Source organism: Telmatherina bonti (assembly GCF_933228915.1).
Source record: "Telmatherina bonti genome assembly, chromosome: 7".
NCBI lineage: Eukaryota > Metazoa > Chordata > Actinopteri > Atheriniformes > Telmatherinidae > Telmatherina > Telmatherina bonti.
Window position 1 is genome coordinate 20,105,853 of NC_136625.1, and position 14,405 is coordinate 20,120,257.

The following is a 14,405-nucleotide window of genomic DNA, read 5'->3' on the forward strand; positions in this document are numbered from 1 at the left end:
TACTAAACAAGAAAAAGTAAATAATAAAATTAAATAATTAAAAATAAAAAATAAAAATGACAGTTTTATATACATTTCCCAGTCATTGCTTCTTGAAGCCTAGAAGTAAATGTTATTTTTTCATTAAAAGATTTCATATATTATTTTTTTAGGTTTTCAAGTGCAGTGTTATCCCCTTATTTACCACATGTGTATTAAAACATATTTTAGAAAAACTATTTTACAAATTAATGCATTATATAATTGTTTTTATCCCAATACATACAGGGATGTCTAAAGTGCATTGCTCAAGAGCCACTGTCCTGCAGGTTTTCAGTGTATCCCTGTAACACGCCTGACTTACAATAAATGGATCCAACAGCCTATTACGTTTTGCAAAATGACAGACTAATTTAAGTCAGGTGTGTTGGAGCAGGATGGACACATGAAAAACCTGCAGGACTGTGGCCATTGAGGAATGGAGCTGGACACCCCTGGACCAAGTTACTCATCAAATTATTTCACAATAACAAAGTTTGTTTCGTCCAATTAATTATTCGCCATTAAATGTCCAGCTAACATCCTCCTCATCAACCCTGACAGCAACCCTGAAAGCTTATATCAGCTGGGATTAAATGAACTATATATTAATTCTCAATTTCTCCATAATTATCTTGTATAATGAGTTAATTTATTCTGTCTGAAGAAAGCAAAAGACAAATCTCGAGATAACAAAAGAAATTAACTTAATATTATAAGAAAACATATGTTATCTTGAGATAACAAAAATATTTAGCTCGTGATCTTGAGATAATAACATTAAAGAATAATTTCAAGCACTATTATTCTCTGTTTTCACACATAATCTTGTGTGTGTATATTAGGGATGGGACGCAAGTAAAAACATCTATTTAATTACAGGCTTCGTAATTAATTAATCTCAATTAATCACATTTTAATTGTATAAAAAGCAACATTCTTTCATTTAAATGGATTTTAGTGGACGTCTGATTTTAGTGGACGTCTGAATCACATAATAGACAGTGACGATAATACTGTTAACTTAGCTCTATCAATGTCTGGAAAAATATAACAAGTAGCTGCAAGGAGCTACTAGTAGTGAGTGGAAGATGACTATATACAATCTGGGGAAACTGGGTCAAAAGTGAATGCTCTTCTTTTGGTTTGTTTTTCTTTTGGCTTTTGTCTTGTTTTTTGTTTTGTTATCCTGCCATGCTTTCATGTGTACTGATGATAGATCAACAAAATCACTTTAGTTAATAAAATTACCTCCACTCAGTCAGCAGAAAAGCACGTCTGTCAAATCTTGATTTGACATTTGTTCAGTTTATGTAGAGAAAAAAACAGGCAGTAGTCTTTCTGATCAAAATATTCTCTGTAAGAACAGACAGGATCATTTGTAGTACAACTGGCTGCAACCTCATCGTGTCTACCCCTCCAAATCCCAAAGGTTGGACTATGAAAGCCTCTTATAGTGGGGAATGCCATTTTGTTACCACAACCCGTAACACAAACTCAGTGAGAACACTCTACAGATCCCCAGACAATACTCTGAACTCTTACTCATGTTAACACTGTTGTCTTCTTGCAGCAACTCACCTCCTGTAAGATTAGTTATAGGTTAGAAGCACACCTGATTGTCACTTTGACTTTCTGAAAATTGCCAATTTGCCTGTATCGTAGCTGTTGCATAGTCACCAGACGCAATGCTCTCAAGCAATATCAGATAAAAGCTGCGTATTTGCGTCCCAATTAATAATTTAATATTAACAAGGAAAATATCAGGAATCCTATGAAGTGTGGCTGCTGAAGATGTTCTAATTAGATTTTCAGAGTTGCACAACTAATATATGCTTACAACACATTTATTACAGTGTTTGGTGCTATTAATGTACATTTTTGAGTGACATTCAAAATATGTGACATCATCAAGTAGTGAGTAAACTTAATGAAACGCTTGAAATCAAATCATAAATATATATCATCTTTTTGCATTTTCATCTCTTAATTAACAAAACATAAATGAATAATTTACCTTATAGAATATTGTCTTTGTGGAGTCTAACTTTGCAATTTTAACACAATGTTTTGCTTGTATAATGTGTAGACCTAACACAGCCGTTACATGTTTTATGACATGTTGACCTGTTTAAGATTGATGATATGCATAATCATTCATTTTTAAATCTGGGTACGGCTGTGCAACAAACTGCTTCCTTCAAATACTCAGTTTGTTGATAAGTACATCTATTAACACGTGTATTGCTCCTACATGTGCTCACAGCTATTTTGGTCTGTTTATTTACAAACAATTTATTAATTTATGGAATCAGAAAGGGTGGGACATTTTGCTATTTCATTCTGCTCAGTAAATCTTTTTAAAAAAGGAGGTTGGAACAACTGGGAGATGCAAATGTTCTGCGATATAATTTCAGAGCTGCTCATTAAAGTCAGAGGCTGATTGCTTTTTCAGTTTGGAGTGTTTTTTGATGAGTCTGAAAAACAAGGTATTGAAAGATTTGGGACAGGCCTGTCTCGCCGCTGGTTAATTTGTAATGTGAATTATCATGTAAGTTTTTGTGTGGCAGAAGCCAGAGGTAATAAATAAGAAAGAAGAGCCTCACCACGCTGTCATATTCCCAAGCTTTGACTGAAAGATGGCACGACAACTTAACTGACTGAAAGCACTTAAGTTGTTTTCTGATCATCTCTCAGTTGATGGACTTTAATGATGCAAGCCCTCTGCGTGTATTGCAATAGCTGGCAATACGGGGCTGCACCCATTCTACACAACTGCCTCCATTTACCTCTGATTTTCAAGAACAGGATTTCACGCTCACATTAAAGTCTGATTTGGTAAAATTTCGATCAATGAACAGAAGCTGAGCTGCTTCATAAGAAAAAAAACTTACCTGCTGGTTCACTGGAAAATTCCGGTTAATCTTTTTCACCTGTAAAAATGAACAAGAATGTCAACACCTCATTAAAATATCTCCAGCTAACAATCAGAGACCAGCTAACAAAGCAGACATGTTTGCCGGGACCGGGGCCCTCGCACTACCCGCGATGAGCCTACGAAGGGCAAATAAACATAAATTACAGTGTCCATGCAAACACATTAGCCACAGCACTAAAGGAACACTGTTAGAGCTGCTTCATTTATTCAACGCATGCAAATTTCAAAATGAGACACATAGACTCATTTCCACAAGGACCGGAGGCTCTTCCTGAAAAAAAAAAGCCCATTTAAAAAAATCCATTCTCTCTGGTAATAAAAGTGGGGAAACTACTGAGAAAGCAGTCAGGCTTCAAATTAAAGCATTCTACCCAGATCACAGGTATCACTTGCCCCTAATACACACCATACTATCAATATAACTCCTTATAAGCTGAGCAAACAAATTAAGATGTCCAGTCCCGGCCCTCCTCCTTCCTGTTACAGAGACAGGAACAAGCCATAGTAGTTTATTGGGAACAGAAAACACAATGTTTTTATTTCAGCAGAGAGAACTGTGAAGGGAACAGCCATATAACTGAAAGGATGTGAGCTGGGTTTGAACATATGGGACTACTGACAGAAGGTTTGTTCAGATTCCATCCTAGGTTATTCAGACTGGTTTCAAACAGCTCTGACACTTTGATACCTCACATAAACTCACAGCTTAGTTACAAACTCGCATGCAAACTTTAATAGCCATATAAAGACAACCACCCAGTCAGCCTACACCATTTTTAAAACAAACGCATCTAGACAAGATACTGATGGCAATGGTACTTTTCATGGTTCTCAGTAAAAAGAAACCCTCAGACAGCAAGATAACATGCTAAATGCTGCTTCCTCTCCATCTCATGAATAATAACATTGTCTTTTTTGTGTCTAAAGGGGAGGTTTTGAGTCATACTTCTCGTTGATGAAGCACTAAACCGTCTGTTTTCTTCATACATCTATGATTTACTTGCAAATTACAATGTTTCCAGACTGCTCAGGTGATCTTGGGCAAGTTTATTTTCACAGTATTAAAACCAAATAAGGTGAACAATGTTCTTTGGCATCTGATGTCTGCTCAAACTGTTACCTCATTTATGTAAGAGATAATATCAACGAGGTGTCCATTATCAGAAATTAATGGATGACGCGGAGACGTGAACCACCCAATGCGAAGCAGAGGACGGTTGCCTTCACGAAGTCCATTAATTTCTGATAATGGACACCTCGGAGGGCATTATCCCGACAACAAGTGACATTAAATAGTGCGCTCCGCCGCTTCTTGTTGAAAATGTTATTTTAACAGTAAAAACAACATTAATAATTGATCTTATATTACTTCCTTTATGAGTGACCATGGTTTTAAGAATTAAAACAATATTATTGACTGCAGCTTTCAAGAACATAAAGACATGATTTGTTTTAAAGCTGGCACAATTTTCAAAAAGTAATCTGCACTTATTTAAGATCTGTTTGTTTATGTGGCCTTTTAAGTGACAATTCCCTCGACTCCTTAACTGTTTACTAGTCATGGGATTTCTTTTAGTTTAGGAAATGCTTTTATTGCTGTTTTATTCTTTCCCTCTCTTATTTTCTCCACGTCTTAATTTATTACATAACACTGTTTCAATTTTGTTTTTACAAAGACTTTGCAACACAAATAAACCTGCTTGCTTTTACCAGATAAAAAAAAAAAAAAAAAACGTGAATGTGGAGACCACTGGAGTACAATGAACTCATTGTCATGTTTAAGACACCAGTTTGAGATGTTTTCATCTCTGTAAGATGTGTATTACATCTTATTGTGAAGATGGTTATAGAAACTACTTCAAATGCCAAGCATAATGGTGAAAGGATGGTGAGCAAAATTCTTTCAGCCATAATCATGTTTTTATTTATCAACGAATCAAGAGACCTCAGGTGCAGCGATGACTGAAATACAGGTAAATATTTTTTACATGTCTACTGTGTCCTTCTATGTGTCTTTTAAGGTCTTACTTTTCCCAAGTAGTGCTCTAGCATCTACCCTTTAAGCAAATAAAGTAGTTTTAAAGTTCAGAAAGTTCTCACTTCTCACACAAGTGATGAGAAGTTCGAATGTTTTCAGATTCGGTTATTTTGACTCGGCTCCCTTAGTGGAAACAATTCTTTGAGCTCCCAAATTGACCTTCATTTAGTTTAATGTCTGTTTTAGTGTAATTTGACAGATGAGAGTAATTTTTTTTTTTTTTGTTGATATACAAGTCTTTCTTTTTTTTTATTTTATTAACAAAAGCCTTATTTTTGTGCTTTTTTCAAATAAGGAAAATGTAGTTGTTTATTATTTTGATTAAACTTTTAGGCGAAGAACTGAACAAAGAACCACAGCAAGCCAATTCTGACACAAGTAAAGTAAATACAGGGCAAAATCTGAATCTGAAACGCTGAACATTATGACACATTAATTTCTCTCTCTCTCTCTTTTTTTTACACAACTCTTGTCATTTAAATCTGACTTCTATCTCTCTCTATGTACCAGTTTGCTACCACAACACTCCCTTTTTTTTTTTTTTACATAATTGGTACGATCCTAGTCATTCTGCGTATGAACTTAACAATGTAATGCGTCCATCCATCGAAGTCCAGCCCCTTCTAAAGATTTGGCTCTCTAAGATAAGAATTGGCCCTTCTTGTTTACTACAAAGCATCGGCAATTAGAGCTGGTTTGTTCATGGATGACACATCACATAAATGACGCAGTAATGACCCAGTGCAAGTAGATATCTGGCTCATTCTAAGAGAATGAACAGTTATTTTAGTAAACTACGCGTAGTATAGTATAGTAAACTTGTTATATTTATCATGTACACATTTAGACAAACTCTTAAAAAAACAGATTTAATAAAAACAAATTATTTCAGTTATTTTCAGGTATTTAATCTCTCTCAAGTATTTTTTATTGCAACTTGAAATAATTTAAGTCACAATATTTGTTTAGTCCATTGCCATTTTTACTGATTTGCCCTTTTCACCAGAAAGATGGAGATGAATTTACTGACAGCTAGTCAAAAAGTCTGACAGAAAGTCAATCAACAACAGCACTCTTGCGTCACATTCCACTTCTAAATCATGACAACACACACACCAACATGACAAAATTGGATTAATAAAGATGAACAATGATCACAAGCCAAAGATCGCTGACTGAGGTGCACAGACAGTAAACAGCAGGTTGCTGAATGCGACTGAAGTACAGCTTTGAAGATTGCCACAGAATTGAATCAGCAGCTCTGAGCCTAGGTCTCAGCAGAAACTGTTCAGGGTGCACTTTGCGTGGAACTGCTGAAAGCTCAAAGCACTACAGCCATAAAGAAATCCCTTGTATGTAAAATGAAGACACCAGAAAAAGAAACTTATATGGGGGAACAGGTTAGTTATCACCAAAACTAATCACTACATCTGATTTGATTCACAATTATGTTTGGAAAGTAGATAGCAAAAAAGCTTTAAGCCACAATATCTGCTGTTCTGCTTTGCAACTGACTGGTGGGAGTCGTGATGAGCAATGAAGCAAAAACTTACTTTCATAATGTCTCCAATGATGCCTTCAAATGCATCGCTAAACAAATTCAAGAGGGGTTTCATGAACTCTGAGTTGGCCTCTCTGGCCACCAGACCAGAACATCGCTGAGCCTTTATGGGAATTTGTGGAGCACAGCGAGCTGAGTGGATTTCTTCCTCCATCATTGCTCAGAAAAATAGAAGCATTTCTTCATGCTGAAGGGTTTAATATTTGACAGAGTGCTCACATGTTCGACAGTTGACCAATAAAGAGTGACAACCCTACGTTTTGCTTCATCTCATTAAAGGTGAAACAAGTCTTCTATTTTCAAAAGCTCTATTTATGGCTTTTAATTGTGAATTAAAAGAATTTTAAATCTGTCAGAATTAAACCACCAAACATATCGTCTTTGTTACCTTTCTTAAAGGTTTTTTGTGTGAGTTTGCATAAGATAACTGTACCGTGATCAATCAGTCAATCAATAAACTTGTTTATTAGTCCCAAAAGAGTGTTTTGTTTTGCTGCTGCTGAATAAAAACTAGATGAAAATAAAGATCTACATGAGTGTACAGTAGTACAGCACAAAATATTAATGAAATAAACCCAGATAAATAAAGTAAAAATATACAAATTACTCATCAGCTCCATTCATCTTTTTCCAGTCAACAATAACACTCTCTGAGCAGAAATTACACTTCCTACATCCATTTGGTTAATTTTGCGGCTCTCTCACACACCTCAATAAAGACCATGGCCAGAGCAAGAAATGTATTGGCGGTGTGTCATAAGTGTTATGTTCAGTGTGTCCCTCACTTTGTGCACTCCAATTAACTAGGACTTCATTATTCCCCCTAGACACACACTCACACAAATCCATTCTCAGGAAAACATGATAATTACAAAATCCTGCCTTTTACCGCTGCTTACTCAATGCCACATTCATGTCATGACCAACAAAAGCTTGTTTATTTCCAGACTTAATTATATTGCACATATACAGTATGGCATGCCTTAAACAGGCTGTAAAATGTGAGAGGAGGAGACGCTTTTCCTCTGACTCGCTTTAAGCTATGGTCAGTTATAGTGCTCGTTAGCAGTGTTTGTATTCAATACCCCTGCTGCGCATCGTCACTTATCTGAAAATGTAAATGTTTTTCCATTAAGTATAATTCAATGGTATAAAATATGTTCACCATAAAAAAAGAAAGTAGGTATCTCTTTGCTTCTTCCTGCATTGTGATGCAATTATTATTAAATAAAATTGTATGATGAATTATAGATGAATTATATTATAACCCAGCTGCGTAGGGGTAGCTGGAGGGGATAATTGTAATTTAGTGTGATTGCTGTTATTGTGACCTCAGGCTGTAAGATAAGTGTAAAGACACATTAGTATGTGTCTGCGGTGTTTAATACCGTGGCATTTGCAAAGGGACAGTTAGACAATCCACAGAATTGCGAGTGTGTTGCATTACAACCCAGTGCAATATCGGATTGTTTTACATGGGAGACTGAGAGTGCTAAAATCTATTATTGTGTCTTACTCACATTGTGCTTGGTGAGACTGGAAATGTTGCTTGCTATTGCCTGAAGCCAGTCCAAGCAGTCCTCAGCTGTAGGATACTGTATGACTCCACTGCAAACTCCATCCACAGCTATAACCTGGAAAGCATTTTTCCTAAAACAATCAAGAATAGAGAAATAGGAAAGGGATTTGTTTTTATCAACTCAAACTGACATAACCTTGGAAATTTGCTTTGAAGAAATTAAGTAAGTGAATGAAAAAGACCTCATGTGTTTTGTCATTTTTGTTGAGTAAACAAATTTGAAATACTGAACAAGTGAGCATTCCTTGGAGAAATTTTAGAAAATTTAATTAGAGATTGTACATTTTAAAAAAAAAAGGAACCAGGTCTGAAAAGTGGCACCAGTGCAGATTTTTCCATTTCTACTGTGACATAAATAAAGAAAACCTTTTTCATATTATAATAGTGACTTTAGCTGAATGCACTCATAATCAATGTGCTGGTGGTCCGTTGGAAAGTAATTTCATAATTATAAGCCTAAAAAAGAAGTATGCTTGGAGACTAGACTGGCTTGACTAATGTAATGAAAGGACAGACAAGCAGTTTGTGATAATGCAATATTTTGATCCAATACTGTTTTTCTTTACAAGCGTTTCCTTGACAGGTTTGCAATTCATTCATAACGGACTATCTGAGAGCATTGTCAACGAGAATTCCTTTGAGTCATACTGCAGTTTGGGTCAACTGTGTGAACTTTAGTATGAATAACAGTGATTATCCTGTACTATATGCCTTTAAAAACATAAAATTTCTTTATTTACCATCTTTGATATGTATTGTGTCATCAATTGAAGGTTAACTTAACCGTCAGACACAAATGTTTGGGACATATAGGTATCTGACGGATTATAGTGCTTTTATTTTGTGTAATTTCTGAGCAAGCACAGCTTCATTCTGAAAGCGAACAAAAAAGCTTTGAAAGCACACAAGTACATTTTGAGCAGAAAAAGAAACTGTGCTCAGAATCTCAGCGAACGAAAATAAAGGCAGCCGTTGCTTTAAAAAACCTGATCTTGATCCCTATCCTTTGACATCTTATGCTCATTTCAAAACTTCCTTTTTTTATTAGAAACACTGGACAGAAGTGCTTGTGTTCAGCCACACATTCCACTCCAGTCTTAAAACTCTTCATAGCACAGAAACTGTACTTTTAAAGGTTTTTACTGGTCCTTTGAAATCTACTGACTTGGGGTATTCAGCCATCATCCTGCTTGTAGCTCTCACAGTAGCATTTGTCACAATTAATCAAAGGATCCTGATTTTCCATCTGGAACACTGTGGCATCGAAGGCACTGATCGGCAATGGTCCAGATCTGAATCTGCTTCTTCTTTAGTCCCTCTTTTAAGCGGCGTTTCCCAAGGCTCTATTCTTGAACCAACATTATTTTCTATTTACATGCTGCGTTTTGGGCTAAATATGAAGAAAGTATGACATTTGTTTTCATTATATGCTGATGACGCTCAGATTTACGTCCAGCTGAAGTGCAATCACTTATTTTCACAAAAAATTACTGACTGCCTCAGACAAATTAAAGCTCGGGTAGTTTCCAACTTCCTCAACTTTAATGAAGACAAACACAATATTGTTTTTTTTTTTTTCATCAAAGCCAATACTACAAATACTACAAATGGTTAAATATATGTTAACGTATTGCCTAGTTAGCATGTACAACACTGCATTTACGCACAGATTAGTTTACAAGCGCATGATGGGTTTTGAGGCTTTTTAAGGATTTAAATGCTTCTGGGAAACACAGGTTTGTGCATACATGGTATTTATAAATAATATGAAGACTATCCATAAATTAGTTACACATTTTCACGTTTTATAAACCATACAAATAATAGTGCCAAAAGTTACATACAAAATAGTTTGCACAGGTTACACACCACATACTACACGCACACAATGTTACCAAGTCGATTTTTATCTCCAAACCAATCAGAATGATTTTGTCAGAGCATGTGATTGGTTAGAATAGAGGCAGAAATATAGTGCTGCTCTAGCTGAGCAAGCATGCTGACAGAACTGAGCATGGGACAATTCATTGAGAGTGTGCGCACAGGTGTGTAGAGGCACGCAGAGAGAACAGTGAGGGAGCAGATGAATAAGAATTCCCTTTTGTTTGTTCTGATGAAGTTATTCTGTGTGCAATTTTTTTTCTGCTCAAAATGTATCCACTGTGCATACATATATCATTTGTCTGTGCTCAGAAGGCCCCTCTGTTGCTTGGAAATGAGGCACAGTAATAACACCATACAGGACCCTCACAGAATGGTGCAATGTCCTAATTTACATCACACAGGCCTTGTACACATCTAGATGTGCAGATGTGACATGAATTTCTCTTTACATTCTGTTTCCAGCTTTAGTTTGACATTTTGCCCATTAAATCAGTCGTTTTTTTTCGAAGCAGTCACTGGATTTAGCATATTTCCTTTGAAATGAAACATGAAGCATATTTTCAGTCATAGCTTCTACATATCATATATATACATTCTATATATATATATACATATATATATATATACATATATATATATATATATATATATATATATATATAGATAGATAGATAGATAGATAGATAGATAGATATATAGAGAGATAGATATATATTCTACATATACATATCAAAGTTCTACATATCATAGCTGATATGTAGAACTTTAAAAAGTGGATTATTGTAAAATAAAAACTCTTCAACATGAAAACAGGTCAAACACTGAATAATGGTGAACGGTTTATCAGTGTTCTGTGAACTCATTGATTTTTTTTTTTTTTTTTTTTTTACAACAACAAAAAAACATTGATTTATGCCAAACTAATCAGTCAACTTAGTGGAGCAGTTGACTCAAACATCTTCATAATGTGTTTTCTAAAGGGCTTCACATTTTTTTCTTTGCTTATCTGGATTATACATGTTCTTATAATGTTTTTATGTTTTTATAAACAAAATACATTTTCTTGTAGGTTTTTAATTTTGTTGCAGAAAGAGCAGTTTTGTATTACATGCACTGACCAGCAGAGTGGAGACTATGGATTCACATTGCCAGCCAAATAACTTAACACTCATCTTTCTCATTCGCTTTGGAGATGTCTAACTTCAACTTAATACCCATTATTTTGTCAGCGTGGATGCCTTTTTGCTACAGCTAGATGCCAAACTCTCACAAATGTATGAATCAACTATGAGGTTTCAGAAAGGATTTGTATTTATTTCTTAACAGTCTATTTATTTGAAATCTCAATTCAAACCAAAAGTATGACAAAGAATACAAAGCATAGCTTAAGTCTGGTGGGCATGTTTATCTTCATTTTGGTGTATTATAAACTGAGAGCTTTTCCTATAATATGGCTCATAAATCTCAAAAACTGCATTATCCTTATGCAATTTTCAGTTAATGAGCTAAAACAGACCAAACCACAAGTGAGATCTGTTAATGTCCAATCCACAAGATTATTGTTTCTATCATCCACAGTGTGGGTAAAATGGAAATACATTTACTGACAGTTTAATGATATTACATCGAGCTTCCACTCTTGAGTAGATCTTTTCCTATATATATATATATATATATATATATATATATATATAAGCGCTTCCTTGACAGGTTTGCAATATATATGTATATATATATATATATATATATATATATATATATATATATTTTTTTTTTTTTTTTTAGTTAACACAAACAAAAGTAAAAGACAAAATTTGACAAAATTTATATATATATATATATATATATATATATATATATATATATATATATATATATATATATATATATATATATATATATATATATATATATATATATACCTTTACAGAAATGCTGCAAATAAACTAAATAAATCAACCTTGTAGACTGATTGTGATCAAAACAACTTTAGTTCTGCTTCAGCTTATTGTGCATATTAACTTTTGACAGAAAAAAAGAGGAGTAGAGATAAAAGACCTAGAATTAGATAATTCACTAATTTTGTCTTTTACTTTTGTTTGTGTTAACTAACGTCATTCAGCTTCACCTCAGCTTGAAAAGAGAATTAAAGTTAAGTTTAGCTTTTAAAGCTCTTTATTTGCATATTTAAACTGGTAAACTAATGAACTCCTTCTTGGGCAGCTGGAGCTTAGGAGGAAGAGCGGTCATCTTTCAACTAGAAAGTTGGGATATCGATTTCCCCTGACAACCTACTGAACTAAGACACTGAACCCCAAGTTGCCCCCTGATGTGCCTATTGGGGTATTAGTGTGTATTATGAGTGTGTGTGTGTGTGTGTGTGTGTGTGAATGTGACAAGTAGTGTAAAGCACTTTAAGTAGTCCCAATGACTGGAATGCACTATATAGGTACAAATCCATTCACCATTTAAAATGACGGGCATTATCAGACTAAAAATCAACTCACTGTTTGTAACAATAACAAAAAGGTAACAAATACCTTACAAAGCAGTGAGGAATCTTGTATGATGCTGAAATGATTATTGTGGAATCGATATGTAGTTGATGAGTTGAAAAAAATGCATAAAAGATACCGTTGCTTTAAACGTTCTGGTTTATCAAGCAGTATTACTATAATCACTAAAAGATTTATATCTGAAAAACAGACAGATAACATGCTCAGATGAATTGTAAATCTGGATATGAAAGCTGTTTCAGCAATGCTGAAATATAATTGATAACACAGCAGCGGATTCTTTGGAGTCTACTTGGAAACCAGACTGAGTTTGTAAAAAGGATTTTGTTCATAACTATTTATCACATTGACGAGTTTATTTCTGCAAACTGAACAAGACAGGAGAGAAAGTGTGGTGACCCTGAAGTGTCACAGCAATACAAAAGCTGCAAGATGAACACAGAAACCATAACACTCCACAAACACAAAAACCGCAACAAAAGTTGTAAAAGTGAGTAAAACAGTAATTGTAAAATTATAACATGTGTACATATAAATGTTGTTAACTGTAAAGGTGTAAATAAAGTTATAGCTTGCTAGAGGTAGTTGGTCTGCATTATTTATCACCTGGACAGCCCAGTGGCAAGCTGGGTGGGCAGAGTGTTCCCTCCATTTCAAACAGGTAATCGACTGGAGCATCGCCTGGTCGACCTGCTCAGATCTGGCGACTAGTTCCACAGCGCCACTTTTAACCACAAGGGTGGACAAATAATTCTGTTTGCAGATAAACTTTAAAAATGATTCAACATAATAATGCTGATATGTGTCCTTTATTTAAATTCAATAGTAATTTCACATTATTATGATTCCTCAAACAACTTCTAATGATTTTTTTTTTTTTTTTTATCCTTTTCAGTTGCATAGGCAGCAAAGTGATGCTCCTTCCAACAATGGGCCTTAATTGTCAAGAACCCTCCAATGGATAAGGTTGCACTTTGCAAACTACAGCCTGAAAGAAATATGTACAATATTACAGTTTTATCATCAACTTTTTATTGTTTTTTTGATCCACATCTCTTTTGTTTTGACAGTGCTTCTATCCACTAGCAGACAGTCTTCCCTTCACTTAAGTGTCAAACTCCTCCATCACTTCTACCTGGGACATCAACCGGCTGATGGTATAGGAGTGGATCCTGAAACTTCTGTGGTGTAATTTTCACTTTACTTTGTGTGCTGTAAATTCAGAAAAAAATACAATAAAAAAAGTGCAACTTGCTTTGCAGCTTTTGTGTGGTGGCTAATTGTGGAGTCTAGCTTTTGAATATGGGTTGCATTTCAAACCCACAATTGTGGCGTGTTGTGGGTTTTGTATCGCTGTGACACTTCAGGGCCACCGTATGAATGGGCTACGTTTCAATGGGATCATTTACACAGCTCAAAAAGCACAATATATGGCCTACTTATACTGTAGACAGAGCATAGCAGGATACTCCGTTTATAAATCCCCAAGCGAGAGATCTCAGCGCTTCTATTACATTGAGCCTTTAAGGGAGAGACCAGCCCTGCAAATAACACTCCAAGATGAAGCCCCACAGCTCACCTGCAGACATCAGAGCCAGGGATGTACTGCGACAGGCGTGAGTGTAGCAGAGGAATAAGGCGCAGGTCCACCCATCTCTTCTCCCAGCGAAGCCCTGGAGATGTGGGCCAGGACAAGCAGGACAGTGTGTCCTGTACCAGTGCATAAGACAATTAAGAAGTGTCTCTGTGTCCCCTCTTCCTTTCACACTTTTAAACAGTTGACGTATCAGAAGTCTGAGCTCTGCTGCCTCTTCAAGCTGCTGGTGTTACAGATCCAAAAGCTAGTCTAATGAGCACAAGCTGCAGATTAT

General features: G+C 35.3%; 1 protein-coding gene across 2 annotated transcripts in view; it reads right to left on the reverse strand.

The window, feature by feature from the left end:
- Positions 1–14,405, reverse strand: part of sntg1 (syntrophin, gamma 1) — a gene marked incomplete at both ends in the record, with an annotated part of 31,612 nt that overhangs the window by 10,214 nt on the left and 6,993 nt on the right. For both annotated transcript variants that reach the window (XM_079243110.1, XM_079243109.1), the window contains 3 exons: positions 2,913–2,951; positions 8,076–8,205; positions 14,114–14,244. In XM_079243110.1, coding sequence (XP_079099236.1) covers positions 2,913–2,951; positions 8,076–8,205; positions 14,114–14,244 — 300 coding nt within the window. The remainder of the gene's footprint in view (positions 1–2,912; positions 2,952–8,075; positions 8,206–14,113; positions 14,245–14,405) is intronic.